The sequence below is a fragment of the Thermobia domestica genome, chromosome 3, assembly GCF_964235325.1.
Source record: "Thermobia domestica chromosome 3, izTheDome1.hap1.1, whole genome shotgun sequence".
NCBI classification, from domain to species: domain Eukaryota; kingdom Metazoa; phylum Arthropoda; class Insecta; order Zygentoma; family Lepismatidae; genus Thermobia; species Thermobia domestica.
In genome coordinates, this window is record NC_137456.1 from 41,864,183 (window position 1) to 41,882,568 (window position 18,386).

Here is an 18,386-nt window from a genome sequence, read left to right on the forward strand (position 1 = left end):
TCTTGGTAAAAATTGGCAAGAGATACCGTAAAGGGGAGATTTTTTCGATTACTTTTTCAATATCTCGTACCGTTTGCAAGATTTGAGCCTACTTCCGGTTGGAGTTTTTAATTCATGTATGATCTGTGTTTTCTTTTTTCTTACATGTAGTATGTAATAAGCAAATACGTAAACTAAGTAACTCTATGGCCTATGGAACCCGGAGGTTCAATGCCGTGTTCACAAAAGCTCTCCACTGACTTCTATCCTTAGCCAATTGGATCCAGTTTCTACTTTGTATTCCTATTTCTGCGAGACCCATCTTAATATTGTCCTCCCACCTGCGCCAAGGTCCTCCTAATGGTCGTTTCCGACTGGTCTTCCAGTTAAGATTTTGAAAGCGTTCGTTGTTTCTTCCATCCTGGCTACATGACCTGCCCACCGGAGCCTCCTAGATTTGATGACCCTAACAATGTTGGATAAACCGTATAAATTATGTAGTTCCTCGTTATGAAGATTCCGCCATTCCCTATTCCCGCTTCTCTTGGGTCCGAATATTCGTCTCAGGAGCTTGTTCTCAAATACTTTCAATCTATGTTCTTCGTTCCGAGTAAGAGACCATATTTCGCAACCATACAGAACAACAGGCATGATTATCGTTTTATACATTTTAAAATAAACTAATACATTACACATATAATCGATCATAATGTCAGCAATATATGGTGTTTATTGTCCAAAACACTCCAAACAATAAAGATTCAACTTAGACTGCAGAAATGTTATCCTTCGTTTTTCGTTATAATTTGGCCATGAAACAAACACCTGAGAGATATGCAGCCCTATATATAATTATATGGTGTTGGAATGTATAATAGGTAGGATATGATGCTTTAGTTTTTTTTTTAATTTCAACACTTCCAGTGTACCCGTATTAATATAATAACCAAATAATGGCCATGTTTTTTTAATATTGAGTTAGAGCTGGACGATGTACGCAAAATTTGCAATCGATTGGTGAAAACGTCATCTTTCTAGAGCCTGTAGTTTCCGAGATCTCACTGTCAAAAGGATTTGCCACAAACATATAAACGTCCACAAACGTATAGTTTAAAAAACTCCAGAGATTGCAGCACAATTGATTTGCATTTATTTCGTAGAAGGCTTATTAAAATGCATAAGCTTTGAACAATAATTTAAAAGGATAAACTTTATGAAAAAGATCTCTTTAAGTAATTTATTTAAAGTACACCTTTTTAAAAATAATTGTTTTTGTTATAAACGTGAAATCACAAATAACAGGAAATCAAAGGTTTGAAAGCTACAGTTATAAGTTGGAGCTCAGTCGTTCTTAATTGCTATTGTAGCATTTTAGTAGATAGATAATTTGTGGAAACTGAAATAACAAATATTTTCAATTTTATCTTTCAAGCATGTAAGAATATTTTTAAACATTTAATTTGTTGTTGATAGTCACTTATCTCAGATTCTTTAGAGAAAAAGTATTATGTGGATATTAAGAATTGCTAGAGGTGCATACTCGCAGTTCATAAAATTTCTTTCGGCCTCATGATAGGATTCATTTATGTTATTCATTTTACATTTGTATTTTTATTATTACTAATAAATATATATTCCTTTTCAAACAGCTACAACCACCCCAAGCCCGAGCAGGAGTAAGTAAATAATATATTTTAGTATTATTACGTTTTTCTGTTCAGTAAGCAATAACACTACCAACTTTAATCAATATTAAAGAAAAGTTAACATATCCTTAGTTGTTCATATTCATTTATCTGTGTGGGCACCATCTGTGACAGTAATCATCGAAACTATAATCTTTACATAAGGTGAGAGAGAAATCAATTTATCTTTGACAGTTAATATTCATGTACCTGTATCGGCACCTTTCTGTACCAGTAATCAATAAAATTAATGCATTTTCCGTAAAAAATTTCCCAACTTAAGATTTCTCGAACAATGCTGATCAGAATTGCCCAATTAGGTAATGAGATTCTCGCGAATACCTCCTTTGAGGATTTCTTAAATCAAATACCTAAGCAGACAAACCCCAAATAATGCGACAATTCGAGGAGGAAATTCAAGCATTATCAGATACATCTATGATATAGTATTGTTTTAAAAAAAAATATACTCATTAACCTTACCAAAATAGCAAAGTTTACTTGGTCGGATTTTATTTTTAAATCAGAGCATTCACCCATTATAATTATATAAATATATTTCCCATTTTGAAAAGATACACTACTTTCTTAAGCATTTTAAATCCGTTGCGTTTAATGGAACATCCTCTATTAAAACATACAATTATCACGTTCACCTGGGTTGAACTACAGAGAAGGTCGTGAAAAACTTTCTGAGTTTGGGAGAAAATGAAATTTGTACTAGGACGAGGTTACAAAACAAAACCAATAGTCTGATATTCACGTTTGCACGATAAACCTAAAGTAAACTTATACTGGGATAATTAATGGGCATTTTATAATAGTTGTCTTATCCAAATATGTTTCTTTTTCAGAATCTGCCACCTGTCACTACTCCTAGAACAATATCAATCGTTACTCTTCCATATATAAATACTATAGTAAGTATTAATAATCAAAAATATTTTTGCGCTTATATGTAATAAATGAAGTTTGATTATCTTCTTTTCTGAAAGTAGATGGGTTACATGCACAAAACCCACTCTGCGTAGAACCGACATGGCATAAAAACCAAGCAGCATACGACTGAAACATCATAGGATCGAAACGGCATAGCACCAAAACGGCTTACGACCAAAACGTCATAGGACAAAAACAACGTACGACGAGCACGGCATAGGGCCGAAACGGCACAAACTGAAACAGGTTTCTGAGCTGAATTGTCAGTCGTATGCTGTTTTGATTCTGTGCTGCATTCCTGTAAGGGACGAGGTTACCATAATTTTGGGCGAGGCAGTTAATTAGTACCAAAATTTAACTACACAGTAAAACAAATGGCCGAATTAACTCACCACAAGAACTGAGGTTACCCTAATTATGTTAAAGTATCACACATGCTTGATTCTACTTCAAACATATCAGATTTTGGAAGAATTAGTTAAAATGGTAATGGTTAAACAAGTATCTGACTTATATATTGTAGTATAGAATGATTTTAGTTGACGCACGATTGGTGGTATTTTACTAGGTAAGTAAATCTTCAACTCCATTTTCTTTCAGTTAGACAGAAGTGACTATTTCGGAGGAACAATAAAGTATCCATCATAACAGAGTTTATTTATAAGGAATCACGAGGAACGAAATATATTCAATGAGAAGGAGGAGCATCTTAGACTTTAAGAGCCGGACTTACTGAAAATAATACAAAATTTACCACTTTTCTTTTGCTTGTTTTTTATTGCTGAAAGAAGATAATGAAATGTAACTTACCACAATCATAGGTAATGCTATTCTACAACCGAAAATATGAATTTGAAGAATTTTGAGGGTTGCTATCCATATATATTACAGTGTTGTCAGAATAACATTTCCCCGAAAATCTAAGTTAAGGTAGCGACTACACGAACGAACTCAACTGTATTTGATTACGTATTATATTGTTTCGGTATCCTGTGAACAACTTTTTAAATAACATTTTTATTTAATTTTAATAACTGTATGTTAAAACTTTTTAATTACAATCAAAATAACACTGTTATTTAAAAAGTAGGTCACAGGATATCAAAAGAACATAATACGTAATCAACGTAACATGACAGGAAACTTCCACATCTGACATACTTGTTTAATGTTGGTACTGCGAGGAGCGTATATTTCCAGCAATTCAGTATACCACAAAGAATAAATGAGGAAAATAAGATCAATGCTTCACTGTAACATTGATCTTTGTGAAAGGAATTTCATATCTACAAGTGCTACAGATAATTTAACAATTTTCACGCTCCTTAGAAAAGTATGGACCGAAGTTACTAATGGTATGGCTACTTCATCCTTTTCATACATACTTGTTCAGCAAGACCTTTATTATTAACTTATACTATTACACACAATCCAAGAGGCCAAGTTTCATTATTTCACTATCCATATGATTGGTGTTTGGTTTTCGAGCTACATAAAAGTACCATAGGAGTACAAAGAAACATATTAGATGATACTGTTTGCTTTTGCTGCAAGAATGGGGATTCACTCACTTTAGATATTGCTTTTCTCTAGATAATGTTAAGCTATAGACCTTATGTGATATGTACAAAATATATTTGTCTATATTTTCAATGTAATCACTTTTGATACATTCCTAGAGGTAGATTGTGACCCAGTCACTGTCCTTGCCGTTTAAAATTGGAGAAGTAGATCCAGTGTTCATCAGAGTTGTCAAACCACTTTCAGAAAACTTTCCTGGATATTAGTTGCATTCAGCAAGCTGCACATATGAAGCAAGCGATCTTTATAAGCCACTTTTAACTCATGAAACTCCCATGTGGTCATTTTTTTCATCTTGCGGATTGCGTGAAGCCCAAGAATCATAGTAATATAGTGCATATTTAACCGATTTGCCAATGATAGGAATACTTTATCCAGGATCCGCTTCCAAGATTCTCCTGAATTTATCGGAACATACTGTTGGAGGTTGGCAGCAGAGATAATTTTTAAAAAAATTAGTCAGTGGTTTAAAATCTTACAAGAACGCATAAGGCATTCATTCACCACTCCTGCCGCTTGTGCACTGTTCCTTTGTGGTTAGATTTGCAGACCCCTCAGCCTGTAATGTAACCAACCGAATTTGGTGATGGACAAACATCGTATGCGTATTCTTTTCTCAAAGTTCTCCCGCTTCCTTCCATTTTCTTCATCCTACCATCATCTATTACATCATCACCGTCTCCGTTAAATTCAGTGTATGATCATAAAACGTTAATGTAAAAAGAAAATTAGGACATTAGGTATTTTCCTCCTCTTAGGTTCTTTCGCATATCTGCACATGTCCAGCAATTGAAGAATATCACAGCACTACTCTCATGATAAACAGTTATCTGTCGATGACAATTAGTCATGAAGAGTTATGTCAGTTTATAAACTGATTTGTCAAACGTTGTTAATCGATAAAAATCAATAACATTCAAATTATTTCAATCAACGACAAGAATGCAAGACGTCGATCAAACCTTATATAAGATGTTACAACATAAGAGATTGACTGTGTATCATTAATTTTAATGTCTAGCTGACAAAGAATGACAAATAGTCTCACATCAGCAAAACAGGTAAATGTTCCAATTTCAGAATGACAAATGTGATTTAACTATATGTATATATTGTTTTGCTTGTAATTTGAACAAGATTAACTTACCTGCCACAACTTCTACGAGATGATTGCCTTCTACGTGAAATTTTCCGTAGGTAAGTCTGCTCTAGCAATGATGATCAGAATTGGCCAAGTAGGTAATAAGACCTTATTTCTCGACAATATCTCCTTTGAGGATTTCTTAAATCAAAGACCTAAACAGATGAATTTGAGGAGGAAAATTGAAGCATTATCAGATACATCTTTGATCAAGTATATATATAAATACACATTCATTATTCTTATCAAAAGAGTGAATTAGACTTGGTCGGATTTTACTTTAAAATCATAGCATTGACCCATTATAATTATATAAAATATTTGTCATTTTGAAGACACAGTACTCTCTTAAGAATTTTGAATCCCTTGTTTTAATGGAACATCCTTCATTTAAACATACTATTATCCTGGGTTGAGCTACGAAGAAAGTCGTGAGAAACTTTCTTACTTTGGGGAAAAATCAAATTTTTTCTAGGACCCAGGTTGCAAAACAAAACCCATAGCCTGACAATCACGATTGCACGATAAATCTAAAGTCAATTTTATATTTGGGAATTGAATGGACATTTTATCATAATTCTCTCATCTCAATATGTTTTTTCAGGTACCACCCGCTAATAGAACAATGTCATATGTTACTCTTCCATTCAAATTTACTAACGTATGCATTAATAGTCAAAAATATTGTTGTGCTTATATGTAATAGATGAAGTTTGATTTTCTCCTTTTCCGAAAGTAGATGGGTTACATGCACAGGACCGACATCGCGTAGGACCAACGATTCATAGGGCCGAAACGGCACAGGACTGACACGGCATAGACTGAAACAGTTTTCTGAGCTGAATTGTCGGTCGTGTGTCCTTTTGGTTCTGTGCCGCATTCCCGTGAGGACGGAGTTACCTTTATTTTTGGGTGAGGCAGTTAATTCGAACCAAAATTTAACTGCACAGTAAAACTAATGACTAAATTAATTCAACACAGGGACTCTGGGTTATCCTAATTGTGTTAAAGTATCACACATGCTTGATACTACTTCAAATCTACCAGAGTTTAGAGTGATTAGTGAAAATGGTAGTGATTAAAGCAAGTACCTGACTTGTAAATTGTAGTATAGATAGATTTTTAGTTAACATACGATTAGTGGAATTTTGTGTTCAATTGCCAAATAACTAAGTTTTCAACAACATTTTCATTCATTTAGACAGAAATGACTATTCAGAGGAACAACAAAGTATCTACCATAAAGGTGTTTATTTATAAGGAATCACGAGGAACGAAATATAGTCAATGAGGAGGAAGAGTACCTTAGACTTTAAGAGCTTGACGTACTAAAATAATCCAAAATTTTTGCTTGTTTTTCATAAGTGAGAGAAGATAACGAAATGCAACTTACCACAATTGTAGATAATGTTCGTCTACAACAGAAAATATGAACTTCAACTTTCTTCATCCCACCCACTATCACATCTCACCGTCTCCCTTAAATTCAGTGTATGATCATAAAACGTTAAAGTATAAAGAAAATTAGAACATTAGGTATTTTCCTCCTCTTAGATTCTTTAGCATATCTGCACATGTCCAGCAATTGAAGAATATCACAACACTACTCTCATGATAGACAGTTATCTGTCGATAACAATTAGTCATGAAGAGTTATGTCAGTTTACAAACTGATTTGTCAAACGTTGTTAATCGATAAAAATCAATAACACTCGAATCATTTCAATCAACGACAAGAATGCAAGACGTCGACCAAATTTGATATAAGATGTTCCAAAAAAGGAGGCAGATTGTGTATGATTAACTTTAATGTCTAGTTGAGAAAGAATGGCAAATAGTCTTCCACTGTGGCTTCATTAGACACTAACCACTATCCACTTTGCCTCCATTAGACACTAACAGATAGTGTCAGATGAAGCCAAGTGGATATTTGGCGAAACTGTTACACGTTAATATTTTTTGTACAATAAACGTATTGTTTTTCTCAGCGAGTGGCTTAAATCAGATTTAGAAATGTTATAGCTTGTATTTTTGAAAATTATATACGAAAGACATGTCCAAAACACTTAACGTTGAGATCTAATTAACTATTCACATCTTACATAAAATTATGGTGAAACTAATTTATTCCTTTGCTCTGTAGTGTGTGGTGTTCTAGAAACAAATGTCTCTATGAAGAGCATTTCGTACTGATTTTTAAAAGGTTCAAATACTATTCGGTTATAGAAGGTTCAGAATGCACTAGTGTTGAGAATACTTGTATTGAAATTAGGGATAACATTAATGATTCAGGAAAGAGTTGAAGCACGTGCAAATACATAGCAACAAACCATAGTTCGACCAGGAATGCACTAAACTAGAAGAGAAGAGCAAACAGGCAAAACTATGTTGCCTACAAAATGCGAACGACAAAACTACGCAAAATTGCGTTGACATCAAATGGGCAATTCCAAAGCTTTTACAACAAAGAAATGCATTTTTTTGGAAGTTACTGAACTTGAAGGTAATAGTAAATACAAAAACTATCGTCCATAACATATATAAAGCCATCAACAAATTTAAGAAACGCTATCAAACTGTCGCTTATATATAAAAGAAAGCAGGTGGAAAAATTCTGACTTACACAAAAACAATTTGAATAGATGGAAAGATTTCTTTAACAATTGCTTAACATGCAGCCTAAAACTAATGTTCATGCATAAAGTGAAGTGCACACAGAGGAACTGCATATTGCAAAGCGTAACCAAAGAAAAATTGGAATTGTTATGAAGAAATTAAAGTAACAGAAATCTCTGGGTGTAGGCAAATTTTAGCTGGAGGGGAAAAATGTGGAACAAGGTGCACAAACTTCTTGCAAACTTATCATTCTTCTTACCTGGAAGAGGGAAGAATTGCCACAAATGTGGAAAGAATCAGTCATTATTTCAGTGTTCAAGAAAGGCAACAAAATTGATTGTAATAATTATCGAGATGTCTCTCTTTTGTCAACATTCAATTAAAAAAAATCCTCTCAGACGTTTTATTAGCAGGATTGGCATCATATGGATATGATACTGAAGATTACGGATTTAGGCGAAATTCGTCATCTATCTACCAGATATTTAGTTTTCAGCAAATAGTTGAAAAGAAATACAATACTCCAGTACATCAATTATTCATTGGTTTCAGAAAGGCTTAGGACGCGGTTAGGAGGGAAACACTGAACGACATTTCTTACAGAATTTGGAAGACCCAATGAATTAGATTAATTAGAGTGTGTTTAAATTAGAGATGCAAGGGCTCGGAAAAAAACCGGCTTTTTTGGAAAAAAACTCGGTTTTTTCTGCTTTGCTTTTTTGCTTCGGAAATTTTGGGCTTTTTTCAAAATACTGCTTTAAATTGATAAAACAGACTTTGTATCGCTTCTCTATAACACAAAAAATCATTTAATTAGTAGTTGATGCTGATAATAATATAAAACATCGAAAATAAACTATGAATTTCGAAAAAATATTTCAAACAATTTTTCTTCAACATATTTACATTATGAATTCCACAGGATTAACCAATGTATATAATAAGAATTTTTTAATCTCCTATATACAAAAGTAAGCAGAGTTGGCAAAAACCGTGGTTGTTTTTGAAAATGCCAAAAACCCGTTTTTTGGGGGATGTTTAAACCAGGCTTTTTTGGTTTAAACCAGGCTTTTTTGACTTAGATTTTTTGCTTTATGTATTTATATTACATATTCACAGAAATAGCCTAAGTTTGTTTCGCCTTGATGTTATTATGCAACAGCGGGGTTATACCGGAAGAACTCCCATAAGCTTAAAGAAGTGCGGTCAGTAAATTTCTTAAGTTGAGAATCTCCCGCCCTAGCCATTGGGAAAATCCCGTCATTACTTGAAATGTAAAACAATAACGGGAAAATCCTGTTATTGCTTTGCATGTAAAATTTAAAGGTCAACGTACCATAATCAGTACGCTAAAACTGAGGTATTAAATTACAAATTTAGTACCGGTACGTAGATATCATTGAAAGTCCAATCCAAGCTAATGTTGGAAGCTACGTAGGCAATCGATAAATTTTGCCAATTTCTATCAATATATTTAAGCAATATTGGCTTCTTTATAAAACAACACGCATTTAGGCATGTAGAAATATACAATTTGGTTTGTTTCGTATATTTAGGCTTAACATCCTTACGAAATACCGAGGTTATCAAGGAGAAGACTTTCGCTTAAACTGACATCCGAACCGCTACTTGGGTTACGCATGAAAGAAGGATTGTGGTACGACCGAGAATTGAACATGGGACACCTTGATTAAAAGGTGAAAGGGAAATAAAACTATTGCAGGTAGTTTGATATCTGGAAACGTTACCATGAAGTTCACACGATTCGCATTTTTCATTCTTTTTATTTTTGTGGTTTAAACCAGTTATTAAAAAAAAGTTGGTGTAAATCAGCCAACCCTAAAAGTAAACACTTCTTTTTAAAGAATACACAAATAACTAGCAAAATAGTATGTAGTATTTTTACTTCAAAATATTCCATACCCTCTTTTTGAAACAAAATAAAATTAAAATAAAACATAAGATAAATACTTAGATTTATATGATACACTTAAAGGCTGCACATTTAGAGCTTTTGGTTCTGTATATTCTTGAAATTCTACAGTTAAGTTTTATAGAACCACCATCACAGTTTACCCAATCCTCAAGTTTTCTGAATTTTTAACAAGAGGGATTAAACATATCATTACGGAACTCCCCTCCCCCCCCCCAAAAAAAGACTACGGAATATATTTAAGTTAAGCTAAATACAACTGGACAACAAACATGACTGAGTGATTAGCTTTTGCGCTTGTATCGGGAAGTCCGGGATTCAACCAGCATTCGACCATTCTGACAAAGCTTTTTTCATTCCATCTGTGAATGTAGAAATAGTGCGTGTACTGTGAGTTGGGCGACTTCCTTTTTTATTGTTTTTAAATCGTTATTATTACTAATTACCAGCAGTGACGGTTTTGCAAAGGTTATGGGGGCGATCTTTCGGACTGAAGCCCGTTCCCCAAAGTTTCGGAATGTCTGCAACAAACGAAATATCTATTATTTATGCCTCTACTCATAAACTTTAAGCTCTCGTCAAATAAAAATTACGAATGTTTAAAAAAAACTAAACATTAGTAAGAAACGCTTCCCAAAATACTTTTCTAAATCCGCCACTGATTCTCAGTATAAAATGATTTTTAAGGTTGTATCCGGAAGATTATTGCTAAACATATAAACGAAACGAAATATTAGTTATGCCTGTACTCATAAACTTCAAGCACTTCCCAAATAAAATTAGGACTTTTTAGAAAACGAAACAATCAGAAAAAACCCTCCTAAAGTACTTTTCTAAATCCGCTACTGATTATTTGTATAAATTGGTATTCAAGGTTGTGTCCGGAAAATTATTGCTAAATCACTTCACAGCCACAGTATAACAGAAATGTGGAAGTACGGTTTGACGGATATATTGAAAAACGTACGCTTTGACGGATAAATAGTAAAACAGGCAAGTTTAACTTTTGCGCTAGAAGCTAGAGTACTAAAAGCTCTTAGAAATGAAACACGGATGACAAACTAGAGAAGAAAAAAGATGTCGATAACTCAAAAGTTAAAATAAAGTTAAATAGCCTCTAAAATTACCCTCAAATACTACATTCTTCATGTTAGCTTTAATTCGTAAAACATGTGCTCCATCCATCTTGATGGTGAATTTCAGAGCGAAATATCACATTCAAGTCATGGAATTTTTATCTAACTATAGAATATACTATAAGAAAGCTATTTAGATAGAAAAATCATGAAGTTGAAAAAAGCCAAAATTTCCAAAATTCTCGTTTTTTTCCCAAAAAAGCCGGCTTTTTATGTGAAAAAACCATCGATTAAAAAAAGCCGGCTTTTTTGCATCTCTAGTTTAAATGGATCCCAAAGTAAAGTCCGAGTAGGAAAATTCTTGCCCACGAGCTTTCACGTTGAGAGTGGCTTGAAACAAGGAGAAACATTGTCGCCATTATTACTCAACCTTGTTCTAGAACATGCTCTAACCAAACATACCGACCAGGTTATAAAAAACCAAACCTAGCAACCAGGGCATAGAGATTAATAGTATTCACCAGGTTATGGCGTATGCTGATTACCTCGATCGTATAAGGGATGAGAGAATGGCAATAGAAACAAATTGAGAGATGCTATTAAACCTTTTGCAGGGACACACGTTTAGAAATAAATGCACAAAAAAAAACATAGACATTGAACAAAGTGGATACTTTGAAATATCTAGAATTATTGTTAACAAACCAAAATCATATCCAAGAAGATATTAAATTTCGAATGAAAGCAGGAATTATTATATGCAAGCAAATATGTATATATATATATATATATATATATATATATATATATATATATATATATATATATATATACAAGATAATAATAAGTGTTATGCTGTATAGTTGCAAAACATGGACGCTAACTCTGAGGGAAAAATGCAGACTGTACGTTTTCGAGAATAAAATCCTCAGACGAATATTTGAAACCAAGAAAAATGGGAATGCCGAATGGTGGAAACTTCGAAACAACGAACCGCATAATTTATGCCTTTCACCAAACATTGTTAGGGTCTTCAAGCTTAGGAGGTTCAAGTGGACAGATCATGTAGCCAGAAGGGAAGAAAGTAGGAACGCCTTCAAACTTTTAACTAGAAATCTAATTGGAAAACGCTCATTATGAAGACCTAGGCACAGATACGAAGACAATATTAAGATGGATCTCACAGAAATAAGAATTCAAAGTGGAAACTGGATCCAGTTGGCTAAGAACAGAAGCCAATGGAGAGTTTTTGTGAACGCTACATTGAATCTCCGGGTTCCATAGACTCTAGAGATAGTTAATCAATCGTATAAGAAAAACCTTCTCCTATCACGTATTAAATTTCAAGTTGTCAATGTCAATAATATATATTCTCAGTTTATAAAACTGTGATTCTCTCTTTCGGTTTGCATTGTGCCAATTTTGTTAGTTTTTCTCCCTTTCCCATTGGTTTATTGATATATTTCACATCTCCAAATTCCTGCGAAAATGTGCATTTCTTAGCTCGATATTTTACCTCTGTATTCAGTGGGTATAGTTTGCGTATCGTCATAAAGTTATGAGATGAATAACAGATATTCGAAAAACGATAGGCTTCAAGAATTTTATACTATTGATCTGAAAATAACACTAGTGTAGGGTTATCAGAATTTTCAGAAAAACAAAGGAAAATTTTACTATTTGTAGCGGACTATAAAGAATATATTACTATTGTACTATTTACGTACTATTTAATATATATATATATATATATATATATATATATATATATATATATATATAACACGAATATGGTAACCTTATTAAGTATCTACGTATAAAAATTTTAATTATAAAAAGGGGAGTTTCATTAGTAATAATCGCAATACATAAGAAACCAAAAATAATATAAAAAATAAGATATATATATGGGAGCTCGTATGGTTTGCATCTTACTTTCAGCTTTAGGTTCTCGTCTCATATAGCCTAGATGCTGAAAAGAATGTTTAGGTCATATCGAACCAACTATATTACACAAATCTTTGTTGTACTTTAATTTCTTTCTTTTCTGAACACTTTCCATCTCCTAATAGCCCCACATACTTCTTTTATACGTTCAAAAAATTCTTGCAAATCATGTTTATAAAAGTATGGTAAAACATGTTATGAGTCTTTTCACACAAATTCAAATTTCAACATTATTAGTCAAATCTATGCGAGGACGGCAAAATACGTCATATGCATTTTTAGAGATGTACAAGTTTCAATCTTCTGAATGAAATCTATACGAGAATGGCAAAACATGTTATGGGCATGTCCACGGAAACAGGGACAAAAATTCATGAAAGAAATATAGTTATAACTTTTAGTCAAGTTGTTCTTTTGATAAAAAATATAGTTGTATGTGGCTGGCATCATTAATTATTTTTTCAGAGAATTACTATTTTCTTATTTTTTCCGTAGATTACCTTTAATCTACTAAGTTTTAATGTTGATTATGCTATACAAGCTTTATTTATTATTACATAGGTCTTTTTTCTGTCGGTATCCCAAATAAAATTTCATATAACTGATGAAACATTTTCTTAAAGTAAAGTTCAATGTTTAACTTAATTAAAATGTACTTATTTCAAGTTATTATAAATTTATGTTGCTTATACTTAATAATGAAAGATCGTTGACAAATGTAACGTGGGTTACCGTAACGTGAGTTACCCGACTCTGTGCATATTCCACTAAAATAAATAGTCATAAAATGTAAATAAAAATTTAATATTTTTGCCATAATTAAATTATATGTGTCCCTACCTTACATAGTAATTTCATGCACATAACTATGCCAGCACAAAAGAAAATGTACTGAAAAATCACAGGTTCTGAATGTAGGGAAAAAATTTGTAACGTGAGTTACTATAGTATTTTCTTTCCTCCTAGGTTTGCTGTATCATATAAAATGACGATATTTGGTAATTATCTGTATAAATATAACAGCTTTCCTTTTTTTAAGAAAAGCAGAGCTTTTAAGTTTATTTGGGTTTAGTATTCTTCAAAATATACGTCATTATGTAACGTGAGTTACCATGGACATACCCTTATGTACGTTTTTACAGAAGTGCAAATTTCATTCTTATGAATCAAATCTACAGGAGAATGGAAAAACATGTTATGTGCCGTTCTAGTCAGGCGTAAATTTAAGTCTTATGAATCAAATCTATACGATGATGGCAAAACATGTTATGTGTCTTTTTACAGAAATGGACATTTCAACCTTACGAAACAAATCTATACGGCACTGTTCAGTTTGAAGAGAGCAATCTGTATTACAGGTTGCTTAGTTTTGAGTTAATGATTGAAAGTTTTTAAAAGCGTTTGATACATCTCATAATGTGTCAAACTGAAAAGAATGGTCACTAGTATTACATTTGGAGAGGTATTTAATTATAATGCATCTTTAGAAAGAGTTAAAATATAATTAAAACACAATCATTGTTGCTTTACAACAGGAGTTCATACTTAATTGTCATGAACAACACTATACACTGCTAAAACGTTATTTTCAACATAATGTAATTGTTAGAAAGGAATACAGAAGCCAAAGTAATTAAAATATATATTCAGAACAATTTGTTTGCAATTTCCTTCAAAGTAACAATGTATGAATATTCCAGGCCAATGAAGAGACAATATTTGCTTCGATTCTCTAAACATGTACTCTTAATCAGCTCCTTAACGAACCAATTCCAAACAGGTTTCATAGTCTATTGTGGAGTAATTTTGAGTTTATTTTACTTTCAATCCCGTGAATATAGTTGGTGAAAGTCCTGAGATAGTCTTAAAGATGGGGACTAAATCATTGACATACTACTTCATAATTTAAAATAATAATTATTTTTTAAAATTTTAAATCTTCTTTGTTTTTATTTTTAGTATCCTCCTGGGGCAAGAGTAAATAGAGGACCCTGGCCCTACCCTGGCCCTAGAACGAGTAGAGGATAAATAGAGAGAATAAATAAAGGCGTACTTGAAATGTAAGTAATAGCAAGTTAATAATTATTAATAATTACATTGATTCTGGGGCAGATATAGAATCAACTCTTGGGGACAATGGGTTGGCGGTTATTAGAAAGATTCTCACATCAGTTTTCTCTCTGACTGGAGTTTTGCAACGCTGATTTCTGTACTGCTGCTGGAGAGACGAAGTGACAATTCACTTCTTCTTCTAGATTCGGCTATCAATGAATATTCCTTGACTAATTCAAGTAATGTCGCAATTAATAAACATACTCGAGTAGAACCCTGTTTTATGTTAGATCAAAACTCTTAACGTTTATCTTCACAAGGAATTAAAGGTTGAATGTATTAAATTCATATAGACGCTTATAATGTTTTGTACAGGAAAACACGCACAGCGAATATTGTAACAACTGCAAAACTAGGTACCTCAGTACCTCAACCTCTAACACGCGTACCACTGGCGGTAAGTGAGCCTCTGTTTGATGGTAAGTATCACTTATGATGGTAATTATTAAGGTTAGTAGGAAATGCCGAGAACTTCTGACGTAATATGTACCTGGAAAATCAGATGTGGCAGCCAAAACCTGTATAGATCTTATGATATTAATACTAGGCGGAAAACAACGACCAAGGAAATCGTTCGCTATGTTGGTCGCCTCGTCAAGAATTCAGAGGATTGTTCTTGGAGATAGATGTATAACGAATGAAATAAATGGTTATACTCTGTTCGGATACAATTAAATTGTCAGAATGATGTATGATAGAAGAGCTTGGAAATATATGGCTTCGGGTGTCCTGAAGTAGAAGCGTTTTCTAATCAAAACACAAACTATTCTAACGATATTCATGATTCAGTTATTAATTTGTAGCACTTTCGGCCTTTCCCTGTATTTGCTTGTCACTTGTACTATTAAAAGAATAACAGTTTCCCTTTATCTTTTCCACTTAGGTTTTTTTTTTTTTTTTTGTTTCGACCAGCATTTTAAAGAAAAATGGACCAATATATTGCGATCTTTGCCAATAATTAATTTTACGCTGCGCAGGAGTGATCAAACAAATGGATCAAAAGATTGCGATCTTGGCCAATAACTAGTTTTTGGATCAGGGGCCACAGAATTTTTGAACGACCTCTAAATCGAGTTCTCATATTTTCTACGGAAAAGGTACATCGTACTGATTTAAGTGATAGTTTGGGTTTGGCTACTTTGTATGTAGTTTCTCCAGATATAAGACCTACATTTTTTTTTTTGATTGTCGTATATTGTATCTTTGGAATCAATAAGGACCTTTACATAAATAAAATTACCCTTCTGAACTGAACATAAGTTAATGTAAACTAATTTCAATATCTATCAAGTACGAGGTGAATTGTGCCGTCATTTATGATAACTAGCTTTAATGGTTTTACATAACTTGTTGCAACATTTGTTGGTACAATTAATGTTAACAACTTGAGAAAAAGAAAATATCCACTTTGTCGTATCTAAAATATACCGCCCGAGGTGGCTACCTAGTTCGTTTATATGCACGAGCTGGCCTTGCAGTCATTTGTAATATTGTGACTATGTCATTTATTCTTAGTTACTTGGAGGCTTAGATATATACAATTTTTTACTAATATTTAGCATACATTTGTTTGATCTATTAACTTACATGAAAATTTTCATCGTAATACGATATTGTACTATATTTTGATTGATGTCATTGTTTTCTATTCTACCATAAAGAGTTAGCCTATACACATATATAGAGGGAGAGAGGAAGAGAGTATAAATTGGCTGGGAACGTGTGCCACCCGAGATTGTTTCCAATTATTCCCCGCATCTCTTAAGGTCAGCCCTGCATGCGATTATTCTGCAAGGAAAATGAAGAGTTATCAAATTTGTGGTTCCTTGCTTCTAGCACTTGCTAGAGACTATGTATAAGGGGATCAGAAGCACAAAATACAAAAACTCCATGTCTAGATTGTTACATCTGGTAATGCAGTGGATCCAGCAGTAGATCAGTAACTAAAGACAGAAACCTAGATGTCCTATTGCCGGTCATCATGCGGGCTCAATAGGAACAAAAAAAGTTAAGACACTATACACTAATGCGTGTTAATCACAGGAATCTCTGGTCTTGAGGTTATTCTTGAGGAGGCATGTTTGCATGATAAAGTATGCATTTCGTTTCGATCCACCATAAAATGCCTTGAAGACTTGGTCACGGAGATGAGCAGAACACATTATCTCGTCTTCCTCGTGTATTTGCGAATCATTAGTTCACTTATCCTGTACATATACCACGGAAAACCCGCGAGAGAGCCGGAGTAAGGTCCAACATCATCACCCCCTCTAAGTTCAAACTTAATGAAACTTGGCTGTATTGGTCTGTCCTGGATTAGGGCGGGTATACTTTTGACTTTGTACACAAACATGATGTATTAACCTGTGATCAACCAAATTGAACTCGACTTACAACATTCATGTAAGTCTTCTGGACAAATTCGCATTAATTCCTCATTCACGTTGTCCAAGAACCATTGAATCTTATCGAACATTTCGTGAATACTTTGCTTGTTCTACTCCTCAAGCTAAAGTGATTTTATTTTGTTAATTATGTATGTCTCTCACTGTTATATATCCTCAATTATTTGCAGTAGATAACATAAATATATAATAGAAATATACTGATATGGATAATATAGAATTTTTTACTGAAATTTCAAACGGTAACGTACTTTTAATTTGTTTTTTCAGCCTGCAACTCATCTTGGCGGTTCTAAACTATCTGTTTTAAAATTTCTTCGTGGGATTTGGTTTCTGAAAGTTGATGTTTGATAGCCTTTTAAGTGTATTTTTATTGCTGCAACTTACAAAAGCAGTATACCTTACAATTTTGATAGAATTATGAGTTAAACGTGTTTTTATTGGAACACAAGATTCTATCAGTGTTAGCATTATCTTCTCAAAGAAGTATTACAAAATCTTACACTTTATGTTATTTATGCTAAACATATGGATACAAACACATTTTTGATTCAATTTAGGGAACTATTCAATGTATTTTTCTCTTAATAATGGTAATAATAAGTATAGACATTAATTTAATTTTCCCAGTCGTATTTGCTACTGTGAAACTGTTATTGGCAGTAAACCATAAAACATAATAAAAGTGAGCTCTTTAACCTGTCAACACCCAGTGTCGCCTACAGGTGACACTATTTAAAGGCGTCTTCTTGTTCACCAATCGTCCTCCAGAGGGTCCTAGTGAACCACAGTAGCATCAGCTACTTACCTATGTATGTTGCATCAGCACACAAAAAAGTTTCAAAGTTAACGTATTGTACAATGAAGAAGACGCCTTTAAAGTAGTGTTACTTGAAAGTGACACTGGGCGTTGACGGGTTAAAACACAATTATCTCCATAGAATATTCACTCTAAAACTGTATTCAAAATAT

At 33.2% G+C, this 18,386-nt stretch overlaps 1 protein-coding gene across 2 annotated transcripts in view; it reads left to right on the forward strand.

Annotated features, from left to right (window-relative positions):
* The window catches only part of LOC145681423 (uncharacterized), a 70,701-nt gene extending 52,812 nt beyond the window's left edge, over window positions 1-17,889 (forward strand). Inside the window, exons 5-8 of one of the 2 annotated variants that reach the window (XM_081753068.1) lie at window positions 1,629-1,655; window positions 2,519-2,584; window positions 14,857-14,957; window positions 17,685-17,885. In XM_081753068.1, the coding sequence (XP_081609194.1) occupies window positions 1,629-1,655; window positions 2,519-2,584; window positions 14,857-14,925 (162 nt within the window). In that variant the 3' untranslated portion in view covers window positions 14,926-14,957; window positions 17,685-17,885. Of the gene's footprint in view, window positions 1-1,628; window positions 1,656-2,518; window positions 2,585-14,856; window positions 14,958-17,684 lie in introns of both variants that reach the window. The other variant, XM_081753069.1, reaches the window with a different exon arrangement.
* The last annotated feature ends 497 nt before the right edge of the window (window positions 17,890-18,386 follow it).